General features: G+C 41.0%; 1 protein-coding gene and 1 pseudogene across 2 annotated transcripts; both read left to right on the top strand.

Moving 5' to 3' along the window:
- Window positions 1–13,862: 13,862 nt before the first annotated feature.
- On the top strand, window positions 13,863–14,541 carry LOC105520576 (annotated as a pseudogene).
- A 2,241-nt stretch (window positions 14,542–16,782) lies between these two features.
- Window positions 16,783–18,570, top strand: MRPL17 (mitochondrial ribosomal protein L17). Of its 2 annotated transcripts, XM_011954340.1 has the most exons (3): window positions 16,783–17,269; window positions 17,577–17,645; window positions 17,989–18,570. In XM_011954340.1, the coding sequence occupies exons 1-3, from the start codon at window positions 17,096–17,098 to the stop codon at window positions 18,271–18,273; spliced, it is 528 nt and encodes a 175-aa protein (XP_011809730.1). In that variant the 5' UTR covers window positions 16,783–17,095; the 3' UTR covers window positions 18,274–18,570. The 2 variants fall into 2 exon arrangements, with proteins under 2 accessions (XP_011809730.1, XP_011809731.1); XM_011954341.1 differs by lacking the exon at window positions 17,577–17,645.
- Window positions 18,571–21,319: the final 2,749 nt, after the last annotated feature.

The following is a 21,319-nucleotide window of genomic DNA, read 5'->3' as shown; positions in this document are numbered from 1 at the left end:
TTAAAAAGAAAAAAAAAAAGAGTTGCATACTGCATACATGACTTGGGCCACAAAATATCTGTATAAATTTGAAATGTAAATTTCAACTGATTACTTACAGGTTTAGTTACCATTTCAGTTTTATATTATAGAACTAAGCTAAACAAAGTATCTTACAAATCTGTGATAAATAATTCTGAAAGACAAAGAGTACATTTTTTATTAAAATACATCTTCTAAAGACAAGAACAGGGCAAGTTTTTTTTTAATTCGTTCACTTATCCTTAAATGAATAAAATACCCAGTGTTAAAATGTGACTGGGTTTAGTAGAGATTAAGAGCAAAAAGTAAAGGTACTGGGCCGCTTAGAAGTGCAGGGGTTTAAAATGTGTATTAATTATTGTTACAGAAGGGTTTTTACAATAGGATTAACAAAATATTCAAATAAAGCTAATCTAAATTTCTTAAACCTATGGTAAGAATGAATAAATTACAAGAAAATTGGTTGAAGAGTAACAGGTAAGTCATTAGTCAGGGTAAAACTAAATGCATATTTATAGGACCCAAACCTTTATCAAAAGCTAATGAAAGAATCTTATGGTATGTGAATTTAGTTCAATAAACCTTTAAAAAAATGTTTCTCCCATGAGTTTGAATAAATGTACATGGTTAACTTACTTCCAATATATATTGTATTTTCTCTTACACGTAACATTAAAGTGGTAGAAGCAGACCAGGCGCAGTGGCTTACGCCTGTAATCCCAACGCTTTGGGAGGCTGAGGTGGGCAGATCACCTGAGGTCAGGAGTTCGAGACTAGCCTGACCAACATGGCCAAACCCCATCTCTACTAAAAATACAAAAATTAGCCAGGTATGGTGATGGGTGCCTGTGATCCTAGCTACTTGGGAGACTGAGGCAGGAGCATTGCTTGAACCCGGAGGCGGAGGTTTCAGTGAGCGGAGGTGGCACCACTGCACTACAGCCTGGGCAACAGAGCCAGACTCTGTCTCTAAGTAAATAAATAAATAAAAATAAAGTGGTAGAAGCAAACATAAAATTTCTTCTTCTAATTACTGAACGTATATGAAATATGCAACTGGACCTACATGAACAAAAATACCCATTAAGCTTTGTCTCATTTGTGAAAGTAATGAAAATGCAAAGGATACATGTTATAGAATGTATATTATACTTCCCAGCATGATTTTTATAAATCTTGAATATTCTAATTATGGGTAAGTGATGTTACCAAAAATGTGTCATATGAATTAAATTAGTATCATCTTCACTACTTCTCAACAGTAATCTCTATGATTTTCTTAACAGAACTTTCCTTTAGGAACGATGTTTTTGTTTGTTGGTTTGATTTAGCAATTGTCAGGAGTCAAAAGAGATGAAATCATTCAACAAAAATTATTGTTCTTGCTGTCCTTACTACAATATATCTGGTTTTAGTATAGTCTATCATGAGCCAAAAATACCATTTCCTTTTTTTTTTCTTTTTTCACAAGAAGATTTAGAAGAGACAAAAATACCACTTCTAATGCCACACTTTTTTTTTCTTAACAGAAATTATATATAAGCAAGGAAAAGGAGGCTTCATATACACCAATATTTTGATTTGTTCCTCTGTACCCTTGGATTTTTTATTCAGGACAATATACCATAAGATTCAAAATGGGCAAGAGGAATAGCCTTCTATTTTAAAATGAGTGAAGGGTCAATGTGTAAGGGGAGGTGGGAAAGAAGAACAACAATGCTATTTCTACTATAGACATATTCTTGGGCAGATCAATTTTGGAAAAGAAATATATGGACGTTGAGGACCTGGAAGAAATTACTGTAAAACTATCTATGCAGGGGTATCTCCTAGAAAGTCCCATGAACCCCCAGGATGTGCATACCTAAGTTTGAAGAGAGCTTTCCTAAAATATAAGCCCTATGAATGTAGGGGATTGGTATGGTTTTGAGATGCAGGCTGGAGCAAAGTGGTGCCATCTCCGCTCACTGCAACCTCCGCCTCCTGGGTTCAAGTGATTCTCCTGCCTCAGCCTCCTGACTAGCTGGGACTACAGACATGTGCCACCATTCCCAGCTTTTTGTATTTTTAGTAGAGACACGGTTTCACCATGTTGGCCAGGCTGGTCTTGAACTCTTGACCTCATGATCTGCCTGCCTCAGCCACCCAAAGTGCTGGGATTACAGGTGTGAGCCAACATGCCTGGCCGGTTTTTTTTTTTTTTTTAATTGTTTGTGGCAAATATTTTCTGTTTGTGTCCCAGATACACTCTCCATCCTTCTGTGTCCTGTTGTGCGCCCTGAAACTGGGCTCCATTGCCCTCTGGTTTCTGAGTGGGTGAGGCCACAAGGAAGTACCAGCAAAAGATCAAAAGGAAAAAGGAGAGTGAGTTCTGGCTACCGATTCCCCTAGGTCCCTTCCCACACTTCCTTCCCTCCCCCTGCATTGCTCCCACCATGCAGTGACCCTCTCCCAGGGAATTGTTCCCCCGGCTTGCCCCTTCAAGCCTCAAGGTGGTAATGGTTCTGATACTGCTAGCCTGAGATCTTGCACTATTGCTTTTGTTGGCTTTCCTAAATCCAATCCATATCTTACAAAATTTAAGTGTGTCATCTGTTGCCTATCAGGACCCTAAAAATACTATGTGAGCATTTGTTGAATTAATGAATGAATCCTTACGCCTACCAAGTCACCATCTTCTTATCTGGACTACAACAAAAACTTCCTAACTGGTTTTCCTGACTCTGTTCTTGCTCCCTCTCTCCATTTTCCACAACCTAAGCTACAGAGACCCACAATTGTGTGCTGCTTAGTGACAGGCATGTGTTCTGAGAAATGAGTCATTAGGTGATTTAGTAGTTGTTTGAACCTCATAGAGTGTACTCACACAAACCTAGATGGTATAGCCTACTACACATGTCAGCTATATGGTATAGCCTATTGCTCGTAGGCTACAAACCTGGATAGCATGTTAATGTAGTAAATACTGTAGGCAGAAGTAACACAATGGTAAATATTTGTGTATCTAAACACATCTCAACATTTTTTTGTTTTTTTTTTTTTTGGTGACAGGGTCTCACTCTGTCACCCAGGCTGGAGTGCAGTGCAGTGATGCAATCATGGCTCATTGCAGCCGCTACCTCTTGGGATCAGGTGACCCTCCCACCTCAACCTCCTGAGTAGCTGGGATTGCAGGCGTACGCCACCATGCCCTGCTAATTTTTTTTTTTATCTTACAGAGATGGAGTTTCACCATGTTGCCCAAACTGTTATCAAACTCCTGGAGTGAAGTGATCTGCTCACCTTGGCCTCCCAAAGTGCTGGGATTACAGGTATGAACCACTGCGCTTGGCCAGCCCACAGTATTATCATTTTATGTGACCATCAAGTTATATGTCATCATTGACTGAAAGGTGTATTGTGAGGCCTGTGACTATATTTAAAATGGAAATCCGATCATGTCATTTCTCTACCTAAAATGCTACAGTGGCTTCCCACTACCCTTTAAGACAGAGTTCAAAATCATTAAAATGATTTACAGTATATATTCATACACAATGGAATCTATGTCTCACTCCAGCCTCAATGCTCACCCCTTTCCATTCACTCCCCCAGCCACAGTGAACTTTTCTTCAGTCCAGAAAGGATTTTTCTTCTAGGCCTTCAAACATGCCATATCTTTCATTCAGAACACTCTTCCCCTACTTTTTCATCTAGACTACTCCTATTTATCCTTAGGTGCCAGCTTAGACATCACTTCCTCAGAGAAGCCTTCCACGACCTACTAAACTGCACATACTTTAAATGTCCTCCATTATCTACTCCAGAAAAACTCATATTGTTCCTTTCTAAGCATGTAAACCCACTTCTACAAATCTGTTTAATGTTTAACTCCTCACTAAATTATACACCTTATAAGAACAGTTATCCAGTGAATTCCAAACGGCTAATTCAATGGTTGGTGCATAGTAAGTTTCAACACATATTGAATGAATGAAAGAAACCTAGGCCGGGCACAGTGGCTCATGCCTGTAATCCCAGCACTTTGGGAGGCTGAGGCAGGTGGATCATTTGAGGTTAGGAGTTCAAGACCAGCCTGACCAACATGGTGAAACCCCGTCTCCACTAAAAATAAAAAAAACTTAGCTGGGCATGGTGGCAGGTGCCTGTAGTCCCAGCTACTCGGCAGGCTGAGACAGGAGCATTGCTTGAACCTGGGAGGCAGAGGTTGCAGTAAGCCAAGATCATGCCACTGAACTCCAGCCTGAGCAACAGAGTGAAACTCCATCACAAAAAAAAAAAAAAAGAAAAGAAAAGAAAAAAAGAAAGGAACCTGGGGTGGAGTTGAAGGTAGTGACTTGATATTTACCGAGCTATACTGGAATTCAAATATAGTTCTTCTCTTTCAAGGAATAAAACCTCTCTTAACTTTTTTCACAAGTGCTTTCCTCAGTTTCTTCACCTGCACAATAACTCAGGTGTTCTTAATCTGGAGGTCTGATACCCAAGGGGTCAATGAATAAAATTCAGGAGGTCCATAAGCTTGAATGGGAAAAAAAAAAATATGTCTTTATTTTTATTGACCTGTTACTGCAATGTAGCATTTTCTTCCATTTGTATGTAGGTGGCAAACCACCATAGTATTAGTCTCAATTATTCTACTTCTAAACAGCACATATTATGATGTCACCAAATGGAGATTTTTAAAAAATATTTTGAAAACAACATAATTGGCTTCCTTTGTATTCCTTTGTATCTTCTTTCATGCATTTAAAAGTATTATTCTCCGAAGATTAAGATTTCTCAGTCTTGGTCAAAAGGCACAACAAAAGTTAAGAGCCCTTTGACTGGATGATCAGTAAGTCTCCTTCCAAATGAATCCAGTTTATAGCTGTTGTCTCCTCCGATGTGCCTATTGCCCAACTTTTATCTGATTCAAAGGTTTCCAAAATAGATAAGTAGGGAATAAAGAAAAGAACCAATTTCTGGTGGTGCAAAAATATATGAGTGAGGATGAGAGGAAGGACCCAAAGCAAAAACAAATCAGATGCTTTGCAAATAGTACAGTCAGTAACATGTTTGAGTTCAGGCTCACAGGAAGAGGTAAGCTGGAGAGATCTTTTTAATAATTTAAACCCAGTAGTGAAAGGTCACAGATAATGGGAAATATCACACAGAGGTACAATCAGAGAGGTAGTTGGTGTTGAGGTATAATGAAAGCTAGCTGACAAGAAATGGGCCTAGCCACACAATAAATTCTCAATAACAGGCCAGGTGTAGTGGCTCATACCTGTAATTTCAGCACTTTGAGAGGCTGAGGTGGGAGGACTGCTTGAGCCCAGGAGTCTGAGACCAGCTTGGGCAACACAGTGAGACCCCATCTCTACAAAAAAAACAAAAATTAGCCGGGTATGGTGGCACATACCTGTAGTCCCAGCTACTCAGGAGGCTGAGATGGAAGGATCTCTTGAGCCCAGGAGGCAGAGGTTGCAGTGAGCAGAGGTCTCACCACTGCACCCCAGCCTGGGCAACAGAGTAAGACCCTGTCTTAAAAGAATAAAATATAAATTAAAAATTCCCAATAACTAGCAAATGAAAGAGAAAGGAGAGGATAAATAATTGTGCTTAGTAAAGGTAAAGTCATCAAGAAACACAAATAAATCAAAGTTTTATATTTTTTAAGATTTTTTAAGGTTTTTTTTCTCTTTTATGAACTTGTAAACTTGTAAACTTTTCTTTTTTACAAACTTAGAAAAGCACAGTGCTAGCTTGGGTATAAAAAGGAGGGGAGAGGAAATGGGATACATGAGTCAGAGTCCTTCTTTGACCTTGAAAGACCTTATAATTTCTGCAGCAGGCATTTCATCTTACTAATAATAAAAGGAAATAAAGCAGGGAGGGGAAAGAACACCACATGAAGAGAATAAGCCAAGTCGGAAACAGCTAGTCACCATTTCCAGAATGAAGTCACTGTAGAGGATTGTGCTGATTCTATCCAAATTCTGCTCCTCTATCACCCTGGACCACCTCAACTTTAGTTACATGTAAATCAGGAGTTAATTTTCCTAAATTCAATTGCTTATAAGGCTTATTGTTTCCGCTTGGGGTGTGTTTTGATTTGTTGTTATCCTCAATATCCTGGTGACTCTGAAAAACTCATTTTAACTGATCACCTAATGTGATCATCATTCCACAAGATACTAGAGATAGGCTGTGTCTTTGTCCAGTGCCTCCCAAAACACTGGATTCAGAGAGGGGTTAAGAGCCTGCTCTGAGGGTAAGAATTAATATATATCAAGAAAGAGCCAGTTCCTAGGATATTTGACATTCAGGATTCTAGAGATAGAATCAGAACTTGGCTTGGGATTTAATCAATAATTGCTTCCTACCATCATCACTAAACCCCTGATCGAACACTTTGCTGTGCTCCCCTAAACTGGCTCCCCAAACACTGCTTCACAGAGGCTCCTGCAGAATGGGATGCAGGCATTTAAGGGTTCTCTGCAGTGATATCAGCAGATCCAACCCCCTTCCTCCAGTAGAGGTTACGGACAATACTTCTTTTAGAGGCTGGGATCTTTTTTCTTCAGCTGCCTCCCAAAACATTGATTGGGACCACTTTCCTCAATCCTGCCAGACTGACTGTGGTCACTAACAACACCTCCTCAGGGGCTCCACCTGGACTCTCATCAGAGTCACTCCAAGTCCTGTCTCAGGCAGAATACTCAGATCTATTCCAAGCACCTTCCCTGGGATCTCAGGCACATACTGAGAACCAGTGGGTAACAGGGTTGAGAGGTAAGAGCAGCCTGGCCCGGGTGCAGAAATAAGGGGTGAATTGTCTGTAAAAAAAAATGTTTAAATAGTAATAAAACTAACTGAAGGTCAATCTGATTTTTATTATCACCTTGTACAACAATTCTAGGCAATGTTAGTGATATAATAACCCTCACCAACAACAACAACAAAAAAATTGTTAATCTAAGTTCCAAGCAATTGCTACAGTTACTGTTGCATAATAATAATATGTATGTAAGCTTCAAATTATCACTTTTTAAATTTATTCACTAAAAAATATTTTATTCTACATGGAAGTTAATTTGGAGAACTAATAGTTACACAAACTCCGCCACATATATTTCTCTCTCTCTTTTTTTTTTTTTTTTTTGGCAGGAGACCAGAGTTTTATTATTACTCAAATCAGTCTCCCTGAGCATTCGTGGATCAGAGTTTTAAGGATAACTTGGTGGGTGGGGGAAAAGTTAGTGAGCTAGGAGTGCTGATTGGTCAGGTCAGAGATGAAATCACAGGGAGTAGAAGCTGTCTTCTTGCACTGAGTCAGTTCCTGGGTGGGGACCACAAGATCAGATGAGCCAGTTTATCCATCTGGGTGGTGCCAGCTGATCCATCAAGTGTAGAGTCTATAAAATATCTCAAGCACTGACCTTAGGAGCAGTTTAGATAGGGTCAGAATCTTGTAGCCTCAGCTGCATGACTCCTGAACCATAATTTCTAATCTTGTGGCCATTCTGTTAGTCCTACAAAGGTAGTCTAGTCCCCAGGCAAGAAACGGGTTTGCCTTGGAAAAGGCCTGTTATCATGTTTGTTTTAAACTATAAACTATAAATTAAGTTCCTCCCAAAGTTAGTTCAGCCTATACCCAGGAATGAACAAGAACAGCTTGGAGGTTAGAAGCAAGATGGAATTGGGACTGTCTCAGTTACAATTTTGCAATGGTGGTTTCAATATCTCCCTTTGGATTTTACAACACTTTAATCTTAAGGTGTCAGCTAATGAAGATGGAAAAAGGGCAAAGACCCCTCTAATTTCTTCCTGCTGACCAGGGGTGTAGTGGGGGTAGGTGTTGACCGCAAGGTGAGAGGAGTGAAATCACTTTGCAACTGTCTGAGCATACTCACACAGTCCTGGCTGGGATTCTAAGGCTTATATGACAAAAGCATTAGTACTGCCATCAGTAATTTTAGTTCCACATTTAAGGGAACAGCGTACTATAAGGTAAATAATGAGTACTAAGATAAGGAGTGTGATTTCCAGTTTGAAAAATAAAGATTTGAAAGCTCTGGTTTGGGGACTTGCAGCCCACAAAGAATTTAAGATTTAGTCCAAACTGCAGAAAAAATCTGAAGAACAACTAACCACAGGTGTACTATAGTTTTTTTGAAGCATAATTTTTCTCTCTCCAGTCCCTATTTTTATCCAAAACACATCATGATAGAACTGATTTGTTCACAAAATAAACTTTAGTCTTAGCATATTTGGCCTGATTATTTGCATAAAGTGTAGCAAGAACAATTATTTTTCACATAGGCTCTTTTTAATATTGGCTTTGCTGAAACTGTTCTACAACAAATCTCAAGTTGTACTTTTTAAAAGCCTTGAAGCCCAGCCATGGATTTATCTTGCCTACAAATTACCTGTGAATTCCTCACCTCAAGGTCTCAAGATAACTTGGGGCTCCTGGGTCTGTCAGAAAGTGATACTCTTTACTTACCACTGGTCAAGAACTCTGTACAAGGACTATGAGACCTCAACTCTGTATGAGGCCAGCTTTCCCAAGGGGCTTTATTGGCTCTATAAGTCAACTTTGATTCCTTAAAGCAAGCATGTCATTTTAGTCAAAGCCTTGGTAAAATAACCAGTTTCTCCAATTGTGTCTTGTTTCAAAAGGGAACAGATTCCCATTGCACTTATTCAAATAACTATACTGCCATAAGTTGAGAATACTCACAAATAGTTTCTAAATTCCATAGCAATCACATAAAGAGAAAGCAATATGCTTCAAATTTTGCTCTCAGGAGTATACTTTACTCACTTGCTAAAAGTTGTAAATAGCTCAAAAGAAATGTTTCCTTAACTCTGAAAACAAAAGGATTAGCAATGTTTAACACATCAGCTCTCCATGACAGTCCCAGAAGTTTCAGTTTTTCTCTATTCCAATTGCAGAATTTTTAAAGTTATCAGAGGCCTGCACTCAGAGTCCTATATCTGACTATAAACTGCCTTTTGAAAAGAACCAAAGCCAGACAAAATGTCTGTTGATGACAAAAGTCTTACAACAGCCACTATTAAAGCTACAATTGACTAGAAATTTTGGTTACTTCTGTGGCATACAACAATTTTACATAACAATTATAATTATTAATAATGTACCCCAAATCATTTCAGAATTATAGAAGTTTCCCATAATTTTGGAAATAATACTAATAACATATTTATATAAATACAGCCCAAAGATAGCCAAACACCATTTCATATTTGACAACGCTTCCTATATGATTTTTATACCAAATAAGCCAAACACATCATTTTTGGACTTCAGAGGACCTAATGTCTAAAACGATTGATAAGGTCAGAAAACTATATACTTCATAATTTAATTTTGGAAAGTTTATCAAATATCAAAGGTTTCGAACACTATATCACAAAATAGGATCACAGGTTGCTCATTTGTCTGAAGTGGTAACTCAAAAAAAATTTTTTTAAGATGAAAACCTTTGCTCTGATAGAATAGACTTAGCTTTCCAAATAAAAACCCAATGAAGATAGCATGAGGTCAACTGAATCTGTCTCTTCTCTCTCCTCCTCATTTTCCCCTGCCATTTACCCAAAGGAGAAAACAAAAACCTTTCATTATCTTTTAATACTACATAAAAATATTTTTCAAAAGAGAAATCTAGGAAAGAGCAAGACTGTCTCAAAAAATAGAAAAACTAAAAAATTAAAATAAAAACCTTGATTTATTGAAAAAAAGAGAAAATCAAACTTCATGTTTGCATTATTGCATCTTTAATGCTATAGCTAGTTTCTAAATAAAAGTTTATCAATCTATTCAGTTTTAATTAGTTTGACCATAAGGTAATATTTTTATAAATTTTTTAAAACCCTTTACAATTTTCTGTTAAACAGCAGATCAGTTTTCTAAGAAAACTCTGTTATTCGGACACATGGGCCCAGATTCTGGCCCTGCATTAATGTGCTTTTATTTTAATATTCAGCATATGGAAAAAAATTAAATAATTCCCTTCAAATGTTAGCCAAGTTACTCATACCCACAGAACTTTCTTCATAAGACCAAGCCTTCACAAACCCTTTTCAACTTGCTTAAACCTTCAGTTTCGTCCCAATACTCTTTTAGGATAAGACAATCTTTAAATCCCTGTAAACTAGACAATATTACATTCTCTTTAACAAAAGCCACATTTCCACGCCGACTTATCATCTTTTACCAAAAACACATCCTACTGTCCTTATACACTTTGGATGTAAAACCATTTCTCCAGTAGTCTCAATCACATGTAACAATGTTAACCCTTAGCAACTTTCATTTTTGGTGAAAAGCGTGACATGTAGGAGATTTTAATTATGTACTAGGTGTGGGGCCTAGGATGTCAGACGGAAGTGAAGATAAGATCTGACTCTTTCTAGCATAGCTATGGCGCATGGCTAACTCTACATGTCCCCAGGCCTTATCTAGAGTCTAATGCTCCAAAGTAGGTAAACTGAACAATTTTCAAAAGTCAAAGAAGCAGTTTACAACCTTAAAGACTTTAGCACATCTGATATCTGACCTTTAGACCAAATGTCTACATTTTGAAGACATTTTTATTTTACCAATAATCTTTAAAACTGTCTTTATTTCCAAAAGATTACTAAAGTCACATGAACAAAAAGGCATTAATGTTTCTATTTTTCTAACAAAATACTTTATTTAAGTGCTTATTTTTCTAAGCCAATCAGAGCCCTTTTTATATAAACATTACACACATAACACATATAAATAGACAGACAGAAAGAAGGTTCAGCACTTGTAAGGTTTTTCATTTGTCAATTTCTTTTTTTTTCTTTTTTTCTCGCTCTGTCACCCAGGCTGGAGTGCAGTGGTGCGATCTCGGCTCACAGCCAGCTCTGCCTCCTAGGTTCATGCCATTCTCCTGCCTCAGCCTCCCAAGTAGCTGGGACTACAGGCGCCCACCACCATTCTCGGCTAATATTTTGTATTTTTAGTAGAGATGGGGTTTCACTGTGTTAGCCAGGATGGTCTCGATCTCCTGACCTTGTGATCCACCCACCTCAGCCTCCCAAAGTGCTGGGATTACAGGTGTGAGGCACCGTGCCCAGCCCCTCATTTGCCAGTTTCTTAACTGGAGTACTAGCTTCAGGGTGGAGCCCTTGGAAGTACAGGGCCAGGAAAGCATGCAGTTTCTAGAGTCTAATAAGCAGGCACTGCTGGAAGGCAAAGACAATTCCCCAAGATTAAGGGTGCCATCTTATACTGTATTCTAGATCCCCAAAAGAGAGGGAAATACTACAGGAGAAGACAGTGCAGTACTTTTACCATGCATTTCATTGTAAGGCGGCCCAAAGCCAATCAGCCCATTTTATCCTCAGCCCATCCGCCATGAGAGTCTCATCTCTCAGTGAGGGTTGGAGATGTTTCCATATCTTCCAGGGGGCCAAGAACATGCTTCTCTAATTAAAACATCAAAGAGCCAGCTATCCCCCCCATAACTGCCATTAGCCATCCCCAAAGGTAATTTCCTACCTAGTTATTACACACCAAATTTCTCTCATAATGCAAAGTAATTTCTGATACCCACAAAAGTCAAAACTGTCAGCTAATGCAATGCAAAACAGAATATAGCCTTAGATTTTGAAAGGGATCTATTCTCTTTCAATTCCTGGGCTTCTGTGAGGAAAGCAGAGCTTTATCCCAGAATAGCATCTGTGGTGCCTCCTCTGCTTTTCCCCAGGAGTCCCAGGCTGTTAGAATGTATCTTAGATTCTCTCACGTGGGCATCAAGAGTGGCAAGAAGACAAAATGGAAAAGAACAATACTGTCTACTGAGGAAAAAAAACTTTTTTCAGAAAAACACAATTCAAGAAGAGGAAAAAGATAAAGTCCTCTTAAATACCTATAGCTTGGATATTTTTAATTAAGCTGATTTTAGCCATAGAGCTCTTTTAAAAAAAAAAAATCCTTTTAAATCTCTTATTACTAGACTCTAGCCAGGACAGCCAATATTTCTGGCTTTTGATTTCTACCACAGGTAACCTTCCACATGAAATTAATAAGTTTTAGCTAAGGTTATAACTTAACCATGGACATATAAGGTGTCTCAAAGAGATGATAAGCAGTTTCTTTTTTTTTTTTTTTTTTCCTCTCACAAGATTTACAATCTCCCCAAGAGTAGTTTAGAGAAAGGAAAATCCCAGACAGGAAATCAGAAGGTATCCATGAGGGGAAAACCCTCAATAAATAGCAAAATTACACAAATAACAAACCAGAAAGGAAACATTCCAGAAGCGAAGAATTGAACCCAGGCCACCACTGTCAAAAGAAAAAGCTTCAGTTACCGAGGCACACAGCATTGAGCAGTTTCTATTGCTCTTCCCAGAAGTCTAGAGCAGTCAATTTCAAGCTTGCAAAGGCTCTTAACTCCTCAAGATAATTTTTAGGGCTAACTATCACATGAACCCCAAAATTCCTGTCCTCTGGATGGCAGAAACCAAGAGAAAATATCTTCACATGGTCACAAGGTTAAGCTCTTAAGTACACTAAACAAGACAGAGAAATTTCATCCGGTATTGGTTTCAGGGACCCTCAACAAAGTTTGTTACTGACCAGTCTGCTGGGCTGGCTTGTAAAGCAGGCTTATTGGGGTCCTAAGCCCATGTTCTATCCTGTGATACCCCTCTCTCCATTACAGAAAGACAAATTCTTAGCACAAAGTCAACCAGATTTCCTACAGCCTAAGACTAGACTCACAGATCCTTTTTTCTATTAATCAAACCATTGCAGAGAAGGCAATTAGTGATGTTTACCATTTACACACACACGTGCACACACACACAGATGGGCAGGTACAGAAACCCAGCTGGTAAGAATTTCTTACCCTTTTTGCCAGCACACCAGGTTTTGAGATTCCCTTTCTCTGCAGCTTCCAGAAGAACAGAGAAGCTTTTGATGACCCTGCTAGTTGTGCCATAGCACATGTAAAGGTCAAGCCACTTTACAAAAGAAAATCACCCTTTTCTCTCTTATGGAACCATAAGCAAAAGATTCTCAATTTTGCAAGATGCTGCCCAAGAGGCTGCATAGGGAACCAAACCAACATTTTCCATCCCTGTAAAATCAAAATATACATAACAAAACAGACACTAGTCACCTCATTCACCACCCAGTATTGATCTGGCAAGGCTCAAACTTTCTCCCATCGGTCCCATTGTCTTTGATCCACTCCAGGTGGGGAGGGATGACCTCTGACCAGTAATCTGATGGGTGGTCTCTGGGAAAGACGAAGAGCAGATAGTCGCCCCGAGCCAGGCCTGTTGAGCTTTCTTTGGGGCTCACCTTGTGATAGGGCTACAGTTATAGGACATCTCCCCAAGACTATTTCTCTATTGCAATTAAACCCATGCACATTGGGTCGCCAGTGCCCCATCAATGGAGACAGTACCAGAGTCAGCCCCCAGTCCAAAACAACTAGGCAGCTGCTTGGGCTGGAGTCTGAATCCATCACCAGAGGGGGACTACCAAACCATGGGCAGGTAGCCACATGGGCAATCCTGGACAAGCCTCCAAATTTGTAACCACCTAATGGGTTCACCTTGCCTGCTACCTAGACAGAGCCGATTTATCAAGACAGAGGAATTGCAATAGAGAAAGAGTAATTCACACAAAGCCAGCTATTCAGGAGACTGGAGTTTTATTTATAGTTAGAGACATAAATTCATAAGAGTTTAATCAGCTTTCAGGCTCACTTCAAGTATATTTCATGTCTCCAACTCCTGTTGTACAAAATATCCCTGCTTTTAAACAGTACATTTAAAACAAACAACTTTGGTTTTGTGGGATTTTTCTTTTATGAGTATTTTTTTATAAATGTGAAGTTTCAAAGAAGGCCAATCAAACACAAAAATATCTGCAAAGAGCCAGAATAAGCCTTGAACAACATACAGTCAGTGAAACATCAAGGTTTAAATTGTTGTTTTAACTTCCTTTTGGCTGGAGACTCCATATTCTGGTAATTCACCAAAATGACCAACACAAGGAAAAGAGGAGAGGCACCCAATGTATGTTTTCTAGACCTTTTAGAAAACATGGAGTTGGCCACATGCATGGGAGTCTATAAAAAAGGTGATACTGTAGACATCAAGGGAATGGGTATGGTTCAAAAAGTAATGCTTCGCAAGTGTTACCATGGCAAAAACTGGAAGAGTCTATAATCTTACTTAGCATGCTGTTAGCATTGCTGTAAAAAAAGAAAAAAAAAAGTTAAGGGCAAGATTCTTGCCAAAAGAATTAATGCGCATATGGAGCACATTAAACACTCTAAGGCACAAGGTAGCCTCCTGAAATGCATGAAAGAAAGTGATCAAAAAAAGAAGGGAGCCAAAGAGAAAGGTACCTGAACTCAGCTGACAGGCCAGACGGCTGCACCAAGAGAAGCACACTTTGTGAGAACCAATGGAGAGGAGCCAGAGCTACTGGAACCTATTGCCTATGAATTCACGACATAATAGGTGCAAATAATAATAATAATAAAAGACCCTTGGACTGTAAAAAAAAAAAAAAATTGTTCCATTAATATCAGCCCACAGAAATTGCAGAGAAAGCCAGTAGTGATGCTGCAAAAACAAAATGTAAGGAAATTGACATCTAAACAAAGAATCAAATTTTGAAGACTACCAGAAGAGACAAGAGATGATGGTCTTGTATTGCCAGAAAAAGTCAAAAGGACAATGTTTGATGCTACAATTGTTTTTACCAAGTGTAAGCATCTTCTAAAATAATGGATCAATGTTTCATTTTACCTAATTTTTTGCTGAGGAAGAGACTCTTCACAAGTTTTTACCAACAGAAATTTATGATAAATTTTCTAGTGGGTCGGGCATGGTGGCTCACACCTGTAATCCCAGCTCTTTGGGAGGCTGAGGTGGGCAGATCACCTAAGGTCAGGAGTTCAAGACCAGTCTGGCCAACATGGCAAAACCCTGTCTCTACTAAAAATACAAAAAAATTAGCCAGGCGTGGTGGCAGGTGCCCGTAATTCCAGTTTCTTGCCAGGCTGAGGCATGAGAATCGCTTGAACCCAGGAGGTGGAGGTTGCAGTGAGCCGAGACCGCGCCATTGCACTCCAGCCTGGGTAACAAGAACGAAACTCCGTCTCAAAAAAAAAAATCCTGGTGAAAATATCTTAGCGAAATTTTTCAACTGCAAAGACAATTGAAAACTACAAGAATTGTTCCCAAAGAAACAAAACATGAATGATAATTGTAATTTCTGTAATTTATTGTAAATTTCTTTGTGAAGTGTGATTTGTATAAATCTCTGTCAATGTATTTATATGTTCATGACTTTTCCTCTTTGTCTATTTGTTCCTTCATATTAAAGAAGCTTTTCAAAATTAAAATTAGCAAAGAGATGTTTTTTGGTCACCTAGAAGCTGACAGAGTGACAAATCTAGACGTCTACTGCATATGTACACGTAAAGAGGAGTGAATTCATTTCCTAAGACTGCTGTAACAAACTATCACAAACTGTGGAACTTAAAACAACAGAAATGTATTGTTTTGTGGCTCTGGAGGCTAGAAGCAAGAAAGCAATGTGTTAGCAGCAGGGTCATGCCCTCTGACGAATCTGAAAAAGAATACATTTTATACCTTTCCCTTGGCTTCAGGTGTGCTCCAGCAATCAATCTTTGGTGTTCATTTACTGATTTGCAACTGCTTAACTCCATAATCTCTGCTTTCAAGGTCACACGGCTTTCTCCCTATATGTCTCTGTCTTTACCTGGTCAGCATCACCCTGAGTGTCCATCTCTCTCTCTTCATACGCTTTTTTTTTTTTTTTTTTTTTTTTTTTGAGATGGAGTCTGACTCTGTCGCCCAGGCTAGAGTGCAGTGGCCTGATCTCAGTGCACTGCAACCTCCGCCTCCCGGGGTCAAGCTATTCTCCTGCCTCAGCCTCCCAAGTAAGCTGGACTTACAGGCATGAGCCACCATACCCGGCTAATTTTTGTGTTTTTAGTAGACACAGGGTTTCGCCATGTTGGCCAGGCTGGTCTCGAATTCCTGACCTCAGGTGATCGCCCGCCTCAGCCTCCCAAAGTGCTGGAATTACAGGTGTGAGCCACCGTGCCCGACCTGTATATATGTATGTACGTATATATGTATCTATCTGGACACTAGGCATTTTGGATTAGGCGCCCACCTATACCCGTATGGCTTCATCTTAACAAATTACATCTGCAGTGATCCTATTTCCACATAAGGTCACATTCTGAGTTACTGCAGGTTAGGACTTAACACAGCTTTTTGGGGATGGGAAGAATCACCAGGGAAGACACAATTCAACCCATAACAAGGAATAATTCTGACAGTCATTGCCAATTTGCAGATGTCAAGGCTCAAAAACAAACTACAATATTATTGTTCATTAACACACAAATGTGTAGGTATGTTTTTTCCCCTTAAAAAAACACACTGGTGTAATTAAAAACAATCCACTACTTTTCCCTTTAGGGCTGTAAATTTTTTAACTGGAATGATTACTTCAACAAAAGAAAATTTTCACTATCTGCGTTTCTTTTCCAGGCATCGTTATTATCCATTTTACCATTACTACTGAAAATCACTGTGTTAAAAACGGTGCGTACAGGTGTCAACCAGGCCAGCTGGCCACTGTTTTTCTCCTCAGATGCTCCGCAGACGCTCTCTTTCCCAGGAGGCTCCGCGGCGGAGCGTCCCATCGCCCTAAAAGCCACTGGCTGACGCAGCCAAAAAAAAAAAAACCCCATGGCCCGCTTATCCCACACTAGGAGGCGCCTGCTTCTCCGGCCGCCACACAGCGCTCTGGATGCCTGAAGCCCGCCCAGCTCGCCGCCTCTGGGAAAGCTCAACACCATTTCTCCGCCCTTCCCGAGATTGCCAACGAGGCAGGCTCTGAAGCGCATGCGCACACACGTTCGCCACGCTCGGCGCTAAGGCGCATGCGTCCCCTGAAATTGCCTCCACCCGGTCTACCTTCCGGTTTCCAGTTCCGGCCTCCAAGGGGTGGGCAGAAGCTGGAAACATGCGGCTGTCGGTCGCTGCAGCCATCTCCCATGGCCGCGTATTTCGCCGTATGGGCCTCGGTCCCGAGTCCCGCATCCATCTGTTGCGGAACTTGCTCACAGGGCTGGTGCGGCACGAACGCATCGAGGCACCATGGGCGCGTGTGGACGAGGTGAGGGGCTACGCGGAGAAGGTAAGGAACGGGGCCCTCCTGTCCACTCTGCGGGTCTGGTCTGAGGGGGCGGGGCCGGCTGCAAGTGGAAAGGGACTGGGACCAACCTGGTAAACTATTCCCCAAGTCTGAGTCCCCTAGGACCCTGAGCTGAACCTGCCCCTCCATCGCCTCTAATGGAAGACTGGTTAGGGCTGCGGAGTTAGGGATGGCGTAGATTGGAGATGCTTTGCTAGTGGAAAGAATGGATTGCGGTCCGGCATTAGAGAAGTTAGATTGGCACCTTGTTTTCTTGCTCTGTTGGATCCGTGATGTTATGTCCTCACAGCTCATCGACTATGGGAAGCTGGGAGACACCAACGAACGAGCCATGCGCATGGCTGACTTCTGGCTCACAGTGAGTGCGTCCTGTCTGCCTTCAGAATCCCACCCTTTGCTCTTAGGGGTGGGGGCTGGAGGAAGGAGAACTGTGCAGAATTAAGCTTGGGTACTCACTTATGGGCCAATGTTGTTAACTAAATTAGAAACTGTGTCTTAAGTTAGTTGAAGTCGATGTGAATATACCTCTGCACAACTGCCTATAAACGACCCCGTTGTGTAACATTGACTCTACCAGATTGGTGAGGGGCGGGGGAGGTCTTTCTATGTGTGGATGGACCTTATCTTTGGGAGTGGCCTAAAGTTAAATGCCTCTGCAGTTTTGCCTGACTCTGCTGTCTCTTGGATAATTCTCCCTCTAGGAGAAAGACTTGATCCCAAAGCTGTTTCAAGTTCTGGCCCCTCGATACAAAGATCAAAATGGGGGCTACACAAGAATGCTGCAGATCCCAAATCGGAGTTTGGATCGGGCCAAGATGGCAGTGATCGAGTATAAAGGGAACTGCCTCCCACCCCTGCCTCTGCCTCGCAGAGACAGCCACCTTACACTCCTAAACCAGCTGCTGCAGGGTTTGCAGCAGGAACTCAGCCAGAGCCAGGAAGCAAGCAACCACAGCTCCCACACAGCTCAAACACCAAGGATTTAACTGCATCTGAAGAGTCTGCAGCCCTTAATCAGTGCCCATGATCACAGGCCTTTGGAGCGCTTTTACTCTCTGAGAAGAACTGGAACTAGAGATGTAAAATGGACAGTCTTAAAGAGATTGAGAACCTTCTAGGAGCCAGATGACCCTCTCTTTGCACAATATATAAAAGTCTTTATATGAATATATATAAATTCATTTCTTTTTTCCTTCCTGTGGGATTTCTGGAGAATGAGAATTATCCAAATGCTCAGTCTACCTGGGATAGTAAATTCCTGGCTTACGCTTCTGGTCCTTAAATTTGGGTTATTTTGGTTAGTGCAGTTTTGTTTTTCTTAATGCCAGTTTACATGGGAATGCATCCTGTAATTTCAAATGTTGCCAGAGGTGGTTCTGTTTTGACATCTGGTCTCCCAGAGACTGAGTGCTTGGGATTTCTTAGAGAAGATTACTTCCTGACAGGGGTAGGGGAGTGACAATCTGCAAGTGAAACTTCCTTAAACAATCTAGTATCCTACGAACCTTCAGGGGATACTGCAATCATTCCTCTGTTTTGAGGCAGGATCACACATTACCTTCATGTGTTCCCTTCAGCCCCTTAAATGGGCCTGGGAGGAGAGGACCCAAGAACTCAGATGTTCTACCAGTTTGGCCAAAGGGGTGGAGACATTCAGCAGAGGATGTTGGGCTCCAGGATAAGCTCCTTCCTCTTGGTGGGGAGAAGGGGTAAGAAAGAGGGTCTATGCCAGAGAAGGATTAGGATATTACACCTCCTGGGAATTTCCTGGAAATTTTTATTGTTGTCAAATCTGGCCTCTCTGGGAACCCAGAAAAAGGAAATCCGGCTTCAGAATGTGAGAAGCTGGGAGCCCCTTTCTTGGCACAGCCAGGCTGCCGTTCCCTTGGGTTCAGAGGCTTTAGTAGGGTGGTAGTTATGGAAGGACTTGGAAAGGAGCCATCACTCTTGGTCCAAACACTTGATAGCAGTGCCTGATAATTGCCATATCTCCAGTAGAGTAAGTAGAAGAGATTTTATCTTAGGCTCTATCTTCTGAGTGTATTTGGCCCACTGAACCCATCCACTGTCTGAGACAATAAGAGTAAGGGTAAAGGGATCACCGGTGTAGCAGACATGGCTTCAGTGACAGAACGAACTATTCTGGTGCTAATTTAGCTGTGGCTGCCTTAGTCTGATACTCGTCTACTCCTAACAGAGCTCTTTATCTCTTTACTCTGGTTCTTCACACTAGCCAGAAAGCTCTTACATTTTAAATGAAACATAGTAGACACTCAAAACGTTTATGAAATAAAGCTACAGCTCTGCTTCTGCTAAAAAATATACCCCTTTTCTGTCCTAGCATGAACATCCACCCTAGCTAGATATCTAGGAGTCATACCTGACTTCTAGAGAAACCACTTTCCTTAAAACCACATCTTTATTTTGAATAGATGGATTGTGGCTCAGCTCCTATAGCTTTTCCTCTTAGACCCCAGAAATATATCTCCCTTTGGGACTTCCAACAGTTCCCTACATGCTTTTTGAGCATCTGCTGGTTCCCAGCATCAATTTAGGCAGAAGGGATACAATATCCACTGTTTGTTTAATAGAGACTAGAGATAAGAAACAACCTGTACCATCAATGAGCTCACAATAACAGGCCACTGCCGCTACCACAGTGGCCTCAAGGGAAGCTGCTTCCCCTTTAATGTTTTGGTCCAAATAAAAGTAGATGAATCCTAAAACATTTGCTAAAGGCTCAGGGGTAACACAAGGAAAGTAACAGCATCAAGAATTTTACTGTTGGGCCTGGTGGCTCACGCCTATAATCCCAGCATTTCGGGAGGCCAAGGCGGGCGGATCATAAGGTCAGGAGATCAAGACCATCCTGGCTGACATGGTGAAACCCGGTCTCTACTAAAAATACAAAAAAATTAGCCGGGCATGGTGGCGGCACCTAGAGTCCCAGCTACTGGGGAGGCTGAGGCAGGAGAATGGTATGAACCCGGGAAGCGGAGCTTGCAATGAGCCAAGATTGCACCATTGACTCCAGCCTGGGCAACACAGTGAGACTCCATCTCAAAAAAAAAAAAAAGAATTTTACTAATTGGGCTTATAAATAACTTTTCTTCAACTAGTGGACTGCTGCCCCCAAGTCCATCTAGGCACCTCTTAAATACATTCCAAGTCCAAGAGCTCCACTCTCAAAGGTTCCCACCATCCTGGGCTCCAGTTCTTTACAGTAAGGTTGACAAAGTAATGATCACTCCTTTCTCAAAAGGTAACAAGTTTAGGCTTTACAGTTAAAACACTGCAAGCCTGTTATCTTGGGGAGATGACTAGAAAAGTCAGAGATTATTTCCTTACACTAATCTACACTGAAATTAACAAGTCATGTTTTTTTTTCCACAATGTTCCTCAAATCTGCAATCAACTTGCTCCCTAATACGAAATCCAAGATACCTCTATCCTGGATTACTGCAACAACCTCCTAACTTACCTCCCTCTACACTTTGGCTGTAGTGATGGGAATCTGATCATCTTAATTCCCTGGTGATGGTCGCCAGTTGCTTATTTCCTATGGAAAAGAGCCCAGATTCCTTATGACTCCCCTCCTAGTTCAGGTATCTACTCATCACTCCAGCTACTTCCTTTGCCTTCCTTTGCTATGCTCTATAAGCATAAAAGTTCCTATTTTGGATGTTTCCCTGTGCACAGCTACCCTGTCCACAACCTTTTGTTAAAGCAGTCCCCACCACACGCACAGAGAGCCTTCTCTCTTACCTACTTAACTTACACACAAACTTTTGGCATCACCTAGGTGGCTCCCCGACCATCCCCACACCTAAATTCATGACTCTGTCAACTGAGGTGCTCTGTGTTTCCATAACACACTGAATTTGCCACATTGCATTAGAGTTTCCTACAGTGGATTTGTTCCTGAATGGGTTGTAGTGGACAGGCCTAAACTAAGTTAAAGCAGTGAGAATCTAGGCTCTATTCTGCCTAGATGAATAAATTGGCATGTTATTCTAAGTGCCAGTGGGGAAC

This window comes from Colobus angolensis, unplaced genomic scaffold (genome assembly GCF_000951035.1).
Source record: "Colobus angolensis palliatus isolate OR3802 unplaced genomic scaffold, Cang.pa_1.0 Scaffold381, whole genome shotgun sequence".
NCBI lineage: Eukaryota > Metazoa > Chordata > Mammalia > Primates > Cercopithecidae > Colobus > Colobus angolensis.
Note: the sequence above shows the minus strand (reverse complement) of the source record. Positions and strands in the feature narration are given on the sequence as shown.